Here is a 15,449-nt window from a genome sequence, read left to right as displayed (position 1 = left end):
CATGATTTCTAAGTGGGAGAACTTGCAAAATAGTAGGGTGTACAAATTCTTATTTTCCTCACTGTACATATTTTCCTGGACATTTTTCTTTTGGCATTCTTTGCTTACTTTTTCAAAAGGGGGACGAGTTGCCATCTTGAACTACACACACACACACACACACACACACACACACACACACACACACACACTTAATTGTGTGTTACTGAACTGTACAATCTGAACCCAACACACACTCAATACTCGTCTCAATTTATTCCGCCATCATATTATATTGATATTTAATTATATTACTGTTTATATGCTGTTCTGCACCTTTTGACTGCTGTTTTTGCACAACATTGTGTTTATGTTTACGAATACACTCTTGTATACAGTTCTGTCTTTTGCACATTGTACTGTATAACATTATACACCAGGTTTACTGCTCGGTGCTATTTCCTATTTTGTGTATTTGTCCCACACTGTCTTGTGTTGTTTGTCTGCACTGTTTGTACTCGGTTGCAAACGATGCACTTTATGTGGTAAGGACACTTACTTTAGTCCTTAACTCTGTCTTCTGTTATGTAGCTCTGTGTTGTGTGATGTAGATCTATGTTGTGTGATGTAGCTCTGTGTTGTGTGATGTAGTTCTGTGTTGTGTGATGTAGCTCTGTGTTGTGATGTAAAGCTATGTTTTGTGATGTAGCTCTGTGTTGTTATGTAGCTCTATGTTGTGTGACATAGCTCTATGTTGTAATATAGCTCTATGTTGTGTGCTGTAGCTCTGTGTTGTGTGATGTAGCGCTATGTTGTTATGTAGCTCTATGTTGTGTGGTGTAGCTCTATGTTGTGTGATGTAGCTCTGTGTTCTGATGTATCTCTATGTTGTGTGACGTAGCTCTATGTTTTTATGTAGCTCTATGTTGTTATGTAGCTCTATGTTGTGTAAAGTAGCTCTATGTTGTTATGTAGCTCTGTGTTGTGTGATGTAGCTCTGTGTTGTGATGTAAAGCTATGTTTTGTGATGTAGCTCTGTGTTGTTATGTAGCTCTATGTTGTGTGACATAGCTCTATGTTGTTATATAGCTCTATGTTGTGTGATGTAGCTCTGTGTTGTGTGATGTAGCGCTATGTTGTTATGTAGCTCTATGTTGTGTGGTGTAGCTCTATGTTGTGTGATGTAGCTCTGTGTTCTGATGTAGCTCTATGTTGTGTGATATAGCTCTATGTTGTTATGTAGCTCTATGTTGTTATGTAGCTCTATGTTGTTATGTAGCTCTATGTTGTGTAAAGTAGCTCTATGTTGTTATAGAGCTCTATGTTATGTAGCTCTATGTTGTGTGATATAGCTTTATGTTGTTATGTAGCTCTATGTTGTGTGACGTAGCTCTATGTTGTGTGACATAGCTCTATGTTGTGTGACGTAGCTCTATGTTGTGTGATGTAGCTCTATGTTGTTATGTAGCTCTATGTTGTGTGATGTATCTCTAAATAACTCAAAACAGGATGAAACATTTTGATGAATGAGATTCAAAGAACAAAGTCACTAAAATATCCGATCTTCCCATCACAAGTGTACGACTTAAGGTGCCTCCGCTGGTGAAGCTGAATAGGAACACATAAAGATACATACACAGTGTTATTAGCCAATGTCACAGCAGTTTCTTTATTTTCCTGAACTCAATCATCACTTAGTCAAAGGTTTTTTAAGATAGGAGGCAATATTTATCTCGTTTAAGCAGCACATAAAACACTTATGTAGTGAGCTGCCACTGAATAAGAATGAGCCACTGTAGTTATTGTACATGAATTAGTTCTCACTGCATAATCTTCATTATTCCAAATATATCTGGGATAATGAGAACCCCCCAGCTTTAATCAGCCAATGGATAAAACATTTCTAAAGCTACTAAAGGCCAAAAAAGTACAGAGTTAAAAAATTGACGTGTGAGCTTTTATGAAACCACTCGTGGCATGTTTTCACCACACACATTTCAAGTTCTCTGAATTTGACATTACTTGGAATGTTGCCTCATAGAGTCTAGGAAACTGTGTGGAAATGTGTAGACAGAGAAACAAATATATTTCCCCATGTTTTTACATGTACAGCCTGTGTTTTTTTATTGTTCATGTGATCACAAATGATTGTTATTACATAACCAGATATTAAAAAAAATATTTATTCAAGCTTTACTGCAACCTGCTATAAACATTGTGGGTGTATGGGAACTGGCAGGATGGAAACTGGGTGAGGGGGTCCTCATATTTGTGTATGAGTGCACATGAGTGTGTGTATATGAGTGTGTGTGTGTGGTGACCTGTAATGACTCAGCATTATTTCTAAGCATAAGGCACAACTAGTTGAGGGTAGGGTGGTCTGGGTTTGGGGCGACAGAACCCTGCTGCCATCCTCACCCTTTCACATTTTATTTTTATATTATACAATTGTAATTTTAATTGTTATATTATTATTTTATCATTTTTTGCTAAAGTTTAATATACAGTATGTTTTCATACTTGAGTTCAGGCAAATTTGTAATGATTATTAATTGTGTTCAACCTTCTTTTTACTGAAAGTTGTGAATAATTTGTATAGTGTGTGTGTGTGTGTGTGTGGTAAAAGGCTGGACCCATGGGGCTGACAAAATAAATCCTGCTTAGGCTGCCAAAAAAAGACTAGAAACGACCCTGAATGAACTGGTGCCCCATACAGGCTGCATTCCAGTTGAAATTCCTAGGAAAAGCTCTGAATCCTCTTCTACTTTGTGCAGTATAAATAAATAAGTGAATGAATTTTAAGAGATTATTTAAGTTCGATCAGAATGACAGTGAACATGAGAGACTTGATGTGATAGCTGGGGGATGTAGTGCTGGACGGCCATTTTTGTAGTTCGTATTGATTCCAGTGTTGCCACTTTTCCAATTTTATGCTTCTTCCCAGAATTTACTCCTTCAAATAAATCCTGAGGGAAAGTATTCCATTTTTTCCCCAACTCAATTCAAGTTTATTTCCATAGCACTTTTCACAATGGGCAAATTCTTAAAGCAGCTTTAGTGAAGAATTATACAACAGAAATTTTAATAAGTAAACTATTCATATTTATCCCCAACCAGCAGCCTGGGGAGACCGTGACAGGAAAAAAAAACCCTCAGATGGTATGATTCATAAACTTTGAAAGGAACCAGACTCAATAGAAGAACCCATCCTCATTTGGGTGACACCAGGAGTGTGATTATAAATCATAAATACCAAAGAGAGAGAAATATCATGAGCGACCAAATCATGTGATTATGAGTAATGTCCTTTCTACAGTCTCATACAGTCAGTTGGAGTTGTGGAACCAGGAGCTGCTGAGCAATAAATGATCTTAACACCTGATATAATTGTAGATTCGACACCAACTCCTCCATAGATATATATGTTCCCTGGTGGTCTAGTGGTTAGTATACGGTGCTCTCACCACTGCGGCCCAGGTTCGATTGCCAGACAGGGAATCAAGCCCAGCAATTAGGGTTGCACAAGCCAGTGCACTCCAAGTGCCGGTCCCAAGCCTGGATCGATAGGAAGGGCATACAGCGTAAAAACATGTGCCATGTGGATCATGAATACGGATGATCCCCTGTGGCGACCCCTAATGGGAGAAACCGAAATAAAGTTTATATATTTATGAGTATTGCTTAAGGGGGTGTTTCATTGTGAAATTCAGAATAAATCACCAATGTTAACTGTCAATATTTCGAATGCAGTTACATGATACTGAGGTCATCATTTCAGCAAAAATTTCATTCGTTAAAATATTTTAGTGTATTAGATGTTTGAATGCTTACAAAATAAAAAATGCACAAAGGTCAAAAAAACATTATTTTTTACTCATGCCTTCACCACAGTTCTGCCTTTTCAGCATCTTTCAACTCAATTGCAAAAGATGAAAGAGGAACAAAGGAAAAATTTTATATTTACCACAAATAGCTGGGCAGATGTGAAGGTTGCGTCGGATCTCTGAACGTTCCTAGTCTATTAGGAGTCGGATGAAACTTCGCATGAAGAGGGTAGGAAGCAAGTTCAGTTGTTTTAAATATATTTAAATCATTAGATGAAAGATAAAATGCATGAATAATGTCAGACAGAAAGTCACGGGTGCCTTCTATTACTTTTGATAGAAGTGTAAATCGGGATTTTATAATAAATATTAAAATAATATCTAATTGATCCCAAATTGCATATTTGCTGTATAAAGGAAAACAATCCGTTTTCAACTCACTTGACTTACAGAGGATTGTTTCGAAGGTGTTGATTCATTTTCTATAGCGGCAGCTCCAAAAGTACAGGTTCATATGGATGCTCTTGTTCAAATACTTTATCGTTATGTAGCTTTATGTTGTTATGTAGCTATGTTGTGTCGTGTAGCTCTGTATTCTGATGTAGCTCTATGTTGTGTGATGTAGCTCTATGTTGTTATGTAGCTCTATGTTGTGTGACATAGCTCTATGTTGTTATGTAGCTCTATGTTGTGTGATGTAGCTCTATGTTGCGTGATGTACCTCTATGTTGTGTGACATAGCTCTATGTTGTTATGTAGCTTTATGTTGTTATGTAGCTCTATGTTGTGTGACGTAGCTCTATGTTATGTAGCTTTATGTTGTTATGTACCTCTATGTTGTGTAACGTAGCTCTATGTTGTGTGATGCTCTAAGGTCAACAAAACATCATGTTTTACTCATGCCTTCACCACATTTCTGCCTTTTCAGCATCTTTCAACTTATTGCAAAAGACGTGAGAGGAACGTCTATTTCATTTGATAGAAGTATAAATCGGGATTTTATAATAAATAATAAAATAATATCTAATTAATCCGAAATTGCATATTTGCTGTATAAAGGAAAATAATCTGTTTTTAACTCACTTGACTTACACAGAGGATTGGTTTGAATCGTTTTGATTCATTTTCTATAGCGGCAGCTCCAAAAGTACAGGTTCATATGGATGCTCTTGTTCAAATACTTTATCATTTTCCGTCAGGAGAAGAAGGAGAAGCATAGGGTGACGTATAAGAGTGGAGGAAGGTGCACACAGGTGGACTACATTCTATGTAGGAGATGCAAACTGAAGGAGATTGGAGACTGTAAAGTGTTGTAGCTAGACAGCATCGGATGGTGGTCTGTAGGATGGTTTTGGATGGTGTGAGGACTGAAAGAAGAATACAATTGTGGAAACATGCAGAACATGTGGAGAACATGTGCAGAACATGAGGACAGTGTGACAGCAGTAGAGTGTGCAGTAGGAACGACAGACTGGTTCAAGGTGGAGTTGGAACTGCATCAAGGACTGGCTCTGAGCCCGTTTCTTGTTTGCAGTGGTGATGGACAGGTTGATGGATGAGGTAAGACAGGAGTCTCCATGGACCATAATGTTTGCAGATGATATTGTTATTTGTGGTGAGAGTAGGGAGCAGGTTGAGAAGAGCCTGGAGACCTGACTTTTCCAGCCATATGTGGTTCAAAGTTGGAGACACACGACTGTATAGAATGTCTTTGGATACAGTAGCATAAAATTTCCCCTTTAATTAAACTAGAAGACCCAAATCTGTTTCAGTATGACAACACCCCTTTTCCAGCTCCATGAAGATATGCATTACTTGGGTTGGTTTTGAAGATCTCCTGCTATAGAGCTCTGACCTCAACTCTATTGAAAACTTTTGAGATGGATCTTTCATACTGGCTGCACCCCAGGCTTCCTCACCCACATTTATACCTGGCTTTACTAACACCTATGCGGCTGAATGAATCTCCACAAATCTTCAGAAAATCTAGCGGAACATCTTCCTAGAACAGTAAAGGTTACTTTACCAGCACATTAGGACTAAATGTGGAATAGGATGTTCATAAAGCAGATAAAAATCTTAAACTCCATTGTGCACAAACTTGCCTATATAGAGTATATGATATTAAACCTGAACAGTGTTTTCTTTTGTGTGTATTATGATGATGCAGGTTACACTGATGATGGCACTCAGATGGACTCTTCTGTTTATACTCATGATTTCAGGTGAGTCAAATCTGTACAATCTAATTTCCAGTGCATCATCGTTTATTATGTTATTGGGGTTTGTGCAGTGTTTAATTCTCCCTCCTGTCTATTAGATACTGCAGATGTTCTTATTGTCTGAGACCAACAAGCACATGATAAATTGTTTCTTCATGTTGTGTTGCAGGAGTTGTCGTTTCCCAGCAGGAGTGGAGTGTGAATTACCCACAAAAATCTATCTGTGCTGTAAAGGAATCCACAGTGACTGTGGGCTGCAGCTACGTGTATAATGCAACTAATTCCACAGTTCAAGAATCTTTTTGGAGTAAAAAGTTGGATACAAACTACAAAAACAGGATTCAGTATCGGAATGAAACGTCACACGATTGCAGCCTCATCATGAAGGGCGTTACACAAGATGATCAAGGGAATTATTTTTTCACCATTCTAACGTCAGATGGAAAACGGCTTCAAGGTGAATCAGTTAAGCTTTCAGTCACGGGTGAGTTTCATCAGTCATTCACTGATCAGCTGATTCTTTCTGGCTGGAGTGATATCCTAAAAAGTACATCTCACTCTCTCTCTCTCTCACACACACACACACACACACACACACACACACACACACACACACACACACACACACACACACACACACACACACACACACACACACACACACACACACACACACACACACACACATCATCTCATTTACCTAGACACAAACTCTCTAATTCACTTTGGTGCATAAACTATCATCTTTAATCTGCAATGTCTGCATTAATCATTTTAGAACCTCCAAAGAGAGTTTCAGTGTCCATCAGTCCATCTGGTGATATAATGGAGGGCAGTTTTGTGACTCTGACCTGCAGCAGTGATGCAAACCCACCTGTGGAGACCTACACCTGGTTTAAGGGAAGACATTATGTGAAAACTGGAAAAACCTACACCATCAACATGATCACCTCTATGGACAGTGGAAACTACACGTGTGAGGCTACAAATAAACATGGTCATAAGTCTTCTATGGCTGTCTCTCTGAATGTCCTGCGTAAGTTGATCTAATGTGACCCATTATATTTCTTTACCACTCAGTTATTAGGAACCTACTTAGGGGTGCTTCCTTTTTTTTCATTCTATTTGTGTTTTAGATCGTCCTAAAAGAGTCTCAGTGTCAATCAGTCCCTCAGGTGAGATTATGGAGGGGAGATCAGTGACTCTGAACTGCAGCAGTGATGCAAACCCACCCGTAGAGACCTACACCTGGTATAAGGGAACATATTCTATAACCACAGGAAAAACCTACACCATCAACCAAATCAACTCTGAGCACATTGGAGAGTACATGTGTGAGGCTAAAAATAAACAAGGACATCAGTTCTCTAGGCCTGTCTTTCTGAATGTCTTGTGTAAGTAAATGATGATTCATTGTCATCTATTCTTTACCCTTCAGTCATTTGAAACTTATTTAATAGTGTTTCCTTTGTATCCATTTCTTTTTGTGTGTTTTAGATCCCCCTAAGCGAGTCTCAGTGTCCATCGGTCCCTCTGGTGAGATTGTTGCGGCTAGTTTAGTGACTCTGACCTGCTACAGTGATGCAAACCCACCTGTAAAGACCTACACCTGGTATAAGGTGAATGAAAGCTCACCTGTAGGATTCGGACAGAGTTACAGCTTCATGCTGAGCTCCAGCAGCAGTGGATGGTTTTATTGTGTGGCTCAGAATAAATATTGTGGTGAGAAAGCAGCTGCAGTGCATCTCAGTATAAAAGGTATGAAATGTAAACACATTACTGTGTGAACAAATGTCGAGATATTTGTAAAAAAAATATATATATAATATTAATCATTTCTGTCTTCAGGTCGCGTCAGGACGTCTTTTGTAGCTGTTGGATTTTTGCTCTGTGGGATCACAGTTCTTTTCAGCAGATATTGCTTTATAAGGTTGGGGAACATTGCTCTAAATTTATACAGTGCATTTAGAAAGTATTCAGACCACCCTTTTTTCTACAATCATTCAAACTGATTTATTTCGGAAAAATAAAGCACTTCATAATGACAAAGTGTAAACAGAATTCTCAAATTGTCTATTTTTTATGTACATAAGTATTCACACCCTTCTCTCACTACTTACAGTAGTTGATGCCCCCCTTGGCAGCACTTACAACCTCGAGTCCCTTCTTCATGGCAAATCCTCTCAAGCTAGGGCAGGTTGGAGGCGGACCATCTTACTCTTACTCTTCTGTGTTGTCCTGGCTGTGTGCTTTGGGTTGTTGTCATGTAAGGTCGACCTTCGGTACAGACTGAGGGCTGTGTTTTTATTGAGGATATATCTGTACTTTAATCCATTCAGCGTTCCCTCAACCATGACCAGTTACAAAGTCCGTGCTGCAGAAAAAAAACAAATCATGATGCTGCCACCATCATGCTTCACTGTCGAGATTGTTTTGGGCTTGTGATGAGCAGTGCATCTAGTGATAACATTTAGAATTGCGGCCAATTCAGACAATCTTGTTCCTCATAGTCCGAGCGTCATTCAGGGCTGATAAATCGGGCTTATTTGGGTTTTGCACTGAGGAGAGTCTTCCATTTAACCACTCTGCCATAAATCCCAGATCGGTGGAGGGCTGCAGTGGGACCAAGATTTCCATGAGCAAAATGGCCTCCATAATTCTGGAATAGAAGTGTAGCACAACCAGGCAACAATACACATTTCCACAGGTGGATCAGTAAAGTTCAAGAGAAATGGGAGGCACCTGTTCAAATTTTCAAGTGTTTAAATACATATAAATGTGATTTTCAGGAGATTTTTTTTTAATGTAAAAGAGATTTACAGACATTTATAGAATTCTGGTTTTACTTTGCCATTATGGGGTACTGAGTGTTGATCAATGAGAACAAATCCGTTCTTTATTCCAGTCATTTCCTGTCCAAATTCTTATGGGTTTGTTTTGGCCTAGTTTGTTGTACATATACAAAAGAAACATGCATGCGTGTCAAAAAATTATAGCATCAGGAAAAGAATATTCACATCTGAAAAAGTTTCTGTCTTCTAATGAATATTTACTAGTGTTAGTAAATAAGTGACTGTTTTCTCCTGAGGGCAGGATGAAGAAGATGATGTCTATTCAAAACAATATGGTGAGCTCCTCATAGCAAACTGACTAACTGCGTTTAATCATCACCTTATCGCCTCTTAATAATCCACGATTCATGATCCAAACTGTTTTTTAAGTAACCAACATGGGTCTTTACGGAATCAAAAAACGAGTCACACATAGTTATTAATAATGACATGTTGATGTTCCTATTGCAGAATACTGTCACTCGTGATGAAGAACAGACGTACACACATATTGACCTCAGTTCCAGGTGCTCTAACGACATCTACCACACAGTAGAAGTAAGTGTCTTTTCAAAGTAGGAAGTATTTGGATGTAATTTATATGTAATGAGAAATACAAGCTTCAATGCAACAACTCTATAAGGTTTCTGTTAAGTTCTCCAATCACGGCTGTTTCTGACCATTTAATGCTGAGTAGGACAAATACCTCAACATGATTTCATACAGCACTGGATAATGACCATTAGACCATTAGAATAGTGTACATTTCCTTGATTAAGTGCGGATTTGAGGAAACTATAACCAGGCTTGGATTTACATGAAAAAAACAAAAGCTCTATGTTTTCCCACATTTTCATTGTTTTTTTTTTACTGCATTTTTCTTTCTAAACTTGATCTTTGCTTCTACACACCTACAGTAAAACACAGAACACTCATAAGCCCAGATTTCACCCAGGTGTAAGATCTTTACCACTCATCCTCCCCCTGGCTCTGCCCATCCATTCACAACCCCAGCACTTGACCACATTGCAAATTTTAAGAGAAAATTAGAATTCTGATTTATTGTCATTTCTAGTAGCTAATTTTGGACACTGCTTTTACACATGATATATAAAACATTTTCTTTCTTTTTTTTCCCAAAGTGAACAAACACCTGTTTGAATATACAGAATCTCATTGCAGTTTCATACTTTTTATTCAAACCTTTTTTTTTTTTTTTTTTTTGCAAAAGACTGTAAACATTTCTTTATTAAAAATAAATATGAATTTATTTATATATCCTTTCAAAATCATAGGCAAACCCTAGTAAAACAGCCTCGATTTAGAAATTCCAGAACAGCTTGTGACTCAGATAAACTGACAGTGGATATTGGACAGCACTGTCATTATTTCTTAATGAAACTTCTTTCTGATCAGTTTAGCAAAAACTTGAGTATAGATTGTGTCATATCTTCTAAATTTGTAGATAGTGAATCATAGAAAAATATTATAAAATGCTAACTAAGCCATTACTCAGACATTCTCAGGAATTCCTATTAAAAAAAGAAACAAAAATCAAAACACATGCTATATAGTCCCAGCTCCAGTTGGATCCCACTTCATGAATATTTAGGACATTGGACTTGGAGGATAAACGAATAATCGATACACTAAAGAACCTTCTACATACGCTGTTTCTCCAACATTAAACATTAAAAGGCTTGGGCATGGAGAATGTGGATTCTAGAATGATCTCAGATTTTCTTAATATTTCTCACTCCCTGGTGTTTGTAATGTTTTAAGGATTTATATTTACACTCTTGGTGCCACCCAGAATTCTATTCTATTCTATTCTATTCTATTCTATTCTATTCTATTCTATTCTATATAAATATTATAAACATTTTATTTAATATAATATAATATTATAATATACATATGTATAATGAAATTCAACATGTGGTTTTTAAAAGGCTCTGGTATGGAGAAGTTGGTGTCGAATCTACAATTATCTCAGATGTTAATATCATTTATTGCTCAGGAGCTCCTGGTTCCACAACTCCAACTGACTGTAGAAAGGACATTACTCATAATCACATGCTCTGGTGATCATGATATTTCTCATGCTTTGCTGTTTGTATTGTGGTTTTTATGATTTATAATTACACTCTTGGTGTCACCCTTTAGGTCTGGTTCCTCTCAAGGTTTCTTCCTCATACCATCTAAGGAACATTTTCTTTACCACAGTTCCCCCGGCTGCTCATCCGAAATAAATACACAAACTTAAATATCCCTAATTGTTTTTATCTAATTTTGTTCTATACTAAGCTGTGGTGAGACTATGTTTATAGTGAAAATGGCTATAGAAATATACTTGAGTTGATCTGAATTGAATATTCTTTCTGCAGATGGTTCATCTGAATCCCCCTGATAACATGTACAGAGCTCTAGATCCTCAGACCAGGTCCTCCAATGACATGTACAACACACTTGCAGTGAGTGTCTTTAGAGACTCAGATATTCAGATCCGGAAACCGACTTCCGTGATGTTAAATGACTGATTTATTTCTTGTTCTCTCAAAACAGAATGGTTACTACAATGTTCCTGATACGACATACACAGATGTGGACTCTCAGCCCAGTTCGTCTGATTACTACAATCTACCAGTGAGTTGAAACCCGTTTGTTCATTATTAAATACACACCTGAATGAAGAAAATCGCTACACTTCCAAAAGTCCAAAATCCTTTCACTTTGAAATGCTATTTTGTTGACATTAAGTTTCCGTTATGGTTTCTTTTTCCAGCCTGCAAGAAGGTTACAGTGAGATCATCAGTCTGGACACCAGGTCGAAAGAGAGAGATGCTAGTAGGATGGCCATTGCTGAATTGTTCTGTTTTTGAGCTGTGCATCAAGATTGACATCAAACTTTAAAACAGTTTGAGGTCTAAAACAGATGAAAATGAAGAAAAACATCACTTTCTGTTCTGAAGAGTTTCTCTAGTTAGAAACTGTAAAGCTCATTAAAACTGTTGACAAAAAAACATATTTCTGGCAGAAAAACAAACCACATATAAAATATATTGGCATTAGCAGTCAACGCTGCTATTACTTCTGGCAGAAATTTTACCCCTACTTGTTTTTACCGCAGAGGCCCCCCCCCCCAGAAAACAGGTGGAAATTAACGCTAACATTAGCGGTGTGCCCTTATGCTAGTAATTCCTGTTACTGGTTAAGTTCAGAGATAAGACTGCTCTCTTAGGCAGCCGTGATATAAACTTAAAATGAAACAAGAATCTCGTATGAATTAATTTAACATCGATGTTGCGTTTTTGAAACTCAATACAGTATTGGCGAACAATATCACAATACCCTTTTACATTGATATTTTCTTACACCGCTACTCTGTGTCACTGCTGACCCTGTGCTCTGACCCCAGTTTTATTATTTTGTATACAAGTAATAAAATACTAACCAAAAAAAATCATTTTAAGGTTTTTATTTCTCCACATTTTAACCCGTAGATCGTTTTATTTTTTGTCATTAATTTTCCACACCATCACATATTACCAGTGGCGGGCCATGCATTTGGTACCTGGGCCTTCGGCCGTGTCACGCGTGAACCAAGAATTGGAAACCGGAGTATGGTTTATACACTTTATTGGTTCGAATACACAAGGCAGGGCCTGAGGAAAGGCACTAACCAGAGAGTCGGTATAATCCGTAATGCGGGTAGAATCTGTAATGCGGGTAGTCCAGGGATGATCTGCAGTGTGAACTGTAGCTCGAACAGTGAGGGAGTGGAACTGGGCCCCTAATAAAGGGGAGAGAGGATCGGAGACAGGTGAAGATAATTAGTAGGAGGGCAAGGCTGTGCGAATGTGCTGAGCATAGGAGGGGGGCGTGGTTGGTGGCTCTCTGACAGGTGGGGTTAATCCACCTCTTAATACCACCACTATCATGTCTCAATTATAGATGGTTTCTATAATTGAGACATGATAGTGGTGGTATTAAGAGGTGGATTAACCCCAAAAACGTAAAAGATTTAAATAAAATACATCATACTCACCAAAAATGCTGATTAGTTATATTTACAAACTCCATCCTTTCTTTGAGCAGGAAGACTTCAATGACTTAAAAAGATGAGAGAGGCCTGTAATTTTCATCGTAGATACACTTCAACTTTGAGAGACAAAATGAGAAAAAAAAAATCCAGAAATTCACATTGTCTGATTTTTAAAGAATTGATTTGCAAATTGTGGTGGAAAATAAAGTATTTGTTCAATAACAAAAGTTCATCTCAATACTTTTTACTCAATACTGTTATATACACTTTGTTGGCAATGACAGAGAGCAAACGTTCTCCACAAGGTTTTTACACACTGTTGCTGGTAGTTTGGCCCATTCCTCCATGCAGATCTTCTCTAGAGCAGTGATGTTTTTGGGCTGTCGCTGGGCAACACGGATTTTTAACTCCCTTCAAAGATTTTCTATGTGGTTGAGATCTGGAGACTGGCTAGGCCACTCCAGGACCTTGAAACGCTTCTTACGAAGCTGGCCATTTCTTTGTTGCCTGGGTGGAGTATTTGGGATCATTGTCTGAAAGACACAGCCACGTTTCATCTTCAATGCCTTTGCTGATAGAAGGAGGTTTTTACTCAAAATCTCATGATACATGGCCCCAATCATTCTTTAATAGATTTTAAGTATTTCCGAGAGCATGTCAATTCCTCCTCCGCCTTTGTCAGCCATTGTGGGTATAAAAAATTAAAGCTACAGACATGTATTGCTAGTCTAACCCGGCTGTAACAGTTTCGCTCTGAAAAAACCAATCAGAGGACGGAAAAATGCTGGCCCTGTGAGGTAAAATTTTAATCTGATTGGTTAAAGAAACAGACCCATTGCTAATATAGTCTACGGTACATCGGCCAGCAGTACTGACTTTGAAGGTCCTGGGCAGATTAGATTGACATGGCAGCACATAGAGGCTAAAATCTGATTGGACAAAAAAATCAATCCAACATCCACATACACATACACACTGGAAGCAGTGCAGCCAAGAGAAATGCTACGAAATGAAGAGAATGAATGGTTGGGAATAAATAAATACAATTTCATGGAACAAATATTAGAATTTAGGTTGCAAATAAAAGTTAGTGCTTCTGATAGAGTTTAGGCCAGCAGAGAAGGCTTTGCTGGTCCTGACCACCCACCACTGCATATTACTTGTATTACACACCAACTAATCAACATTGATTAACCAATTAATAACATTAAAAAACAACTGTCAGTGCAGTGTGATGGTGTGGGTGATGTTCTCTTGGGTCTCTTAAAAAAACTTGGGTCATAGCATTCAAATAGATATTAGTTTGATGGTATTTACTACCTGCCACAACATTGTTACAGACCCCATGCAGTTCCCTTCCTTTATAATAACAGTGTTCCATAATAGCATTGTCTTATTTCAGCTGGAAAACGCTCCCCACACAGCCACATTTTTCAGGAAAGATTTCCAAAATTCTCCAGATCTCAATCCAATCGAGCACCTGTGGATCCATGGAGGCTCCATAATTTCTTGGTGTTAGATACCATAGCACAACATTTAGAGGTATTGTGGAGTCCAGGCATTGATGGCTAAGAGCTGTTTTGGTGGCCCAAGCTGGTTTTATTGCTTGCCATTCAGGGTAAGAGGTAGTTATACTTTAGATTACTAATCTTTTCTGCTTTGGAATCAAGGTGGTGGAATGGACTTCCCCCTAGATTTACAAACAGCTGAGTCGCTGGCTATGTTCTAACATAGGGTAAAGACCTTCCTTTTCTTTAAACACTTGAACTAGCATTTATGGAGCATTATGGAGGGAGACTTCAAACCTACGTCGCTCTGGATAAGAGCTTCTGCTAAATGGCGCAAATGTAAATGTATTGTTATGGCTGTTTGGGTTTTCATTATTTTAGAATGTCAGTTCACTTGCTTTGGTGTAACGCATTTAGAATTTCCATACCATTTGCCACTTCTCGGCTTTCTGAATCTTTCATGCCAACACATTAAATTACGGCAAATACAGCTGTGTGTTATGTTGCTTATTGGTCAATATGATAGGCTTTATGTCAGCTATTCCAAACATACTGTATATACAGTTTGGGTTATCTGATTATAAATCTTGATTATATGAAATTTTTTTTTTTTAAATTCAGTGCTAAATTATTCTAGTGTACTAGTGTTCAAATCCAGCACTAATACTAATACTAAATGTTTGTCAGGTTTGATTTTTTTTTTCTGGGCTTTGTCTTAGTTTAGCAGATGCCTTTATAAAGAGTAATTATCTTATTTATACAAACAAGTAGGTGATGGCAATTCTCCTGCATAGTTTTAAATATTTGCTGGAATTATTTTCTGATTTGAAATCATTTTGGCCATAACCATACTACAGGCTGTAGAAATTATACATGCCCTGTTACTGTAAAAGCTACTAGATGCTCATGATATTTCTCATTCCCCAGTGTTTGTTGTTTTTTATTCACACTCTTTGTACCCCCCAAATAAGAACGGGTTCCACTCATGGTTTCTTCCTCATACCATCTAAGGGAGTTTTTCCTGGCCACAGTCGCCACAA

The 15,449-nt window shown here is 37.9% G+C and overlaps 1 protein-coding gene across 2 annotated transcripts; it reads left to right on the top strand.

Annotated features, from left to right (window-relative positions):
* Positions 1–3,931: 3,931 nt before the first annotated feature.
* On the top strand, positions 3,932–12,014 carry LOC310715937 (B-cell receptor CD22-like). 2 transcript variants are annotated; one of them, XM_083522640.1, is made up of 11 exons: positions 3,932–4,032; positions 5,974–6,028; positions 6,195–6,509; positions 6,804–7,061; positions 7,162–7,419; positions 7,523–7,644; positions 9,119–9,152; positions 9,328–9,414; positions 11,244–11,330; positions 11,422–11,502; positions 11,642–12,014. In XM_083522640.1, exons 1-8 carry the CDS (start codon positions 4,012–4,014, stop codon positions 9,342–9,344), a joined length of 1,080 nt encoding a protein of 359 aa, XP_083378766.1. In that variant the 5' UTR covers positions 3,932–4,011; the 3' UTR covers positions 9,345–9,414; positions 11,244–11,330; positions 11,422–11,502; positions 11,642–12,014. The 2 variants fall into 2 exon arrangements, with proteins under 2 accessions (XP_083378766.1, XP_083378765.1); XM_083522639.1 differs by lacking the exons at positions 9,119–9,152; positions 9,328–9,414; positions 11,244–11,330; positions 11,422–11,502; positions 11,642–12,014 and adding an exon at positions 7,874–8,233 and having other exon boundaries at positions 3,946–4,032; positions 7,523–7,783.
* Positions 12,015–15,449: the final 3,435 nt, after the last annotated feature.

Source organism: Silurus aristotelis (assembly GCF_946808225.1).
Source record: "Silurus aristotelis genome assembly, chromosome: 20".
NCBI lineage: Eukaryota > Metazoa > Chordata > Actinopteri > Siluriformes > Siluridae > Silurus > Silurus aristotelis.
This window is presented reverse-complemented; position numbering and strand designations above follow the sequence as displayed.

What these genes read in the sequence shown, in the direction of transcription:
- LOC310715937 (XM_083522639.1), top strand. Translation starts at nt 4,012, where the DNA reads ATGAAACTTCGCATGAAGAGG. An exon ending in GTTTATACTCATGATTTCAG is followed by an intron (nt 6,029 to 6,194) that starts GTGAGTCAAATC and finishes GTTGTGTTGCAG; the next exon opens with GAGTTGTCGTTTCCCAGCAG. An exon ending in AGTGCATCTCAGTATAAAAG is followed by an intron (nt 7,784 to 7,873) that starts GTATGAAATGTA and finishes TTCTGTCTTCAG; the next exon opens with GTCGCGTCAGGACGTCTTTT.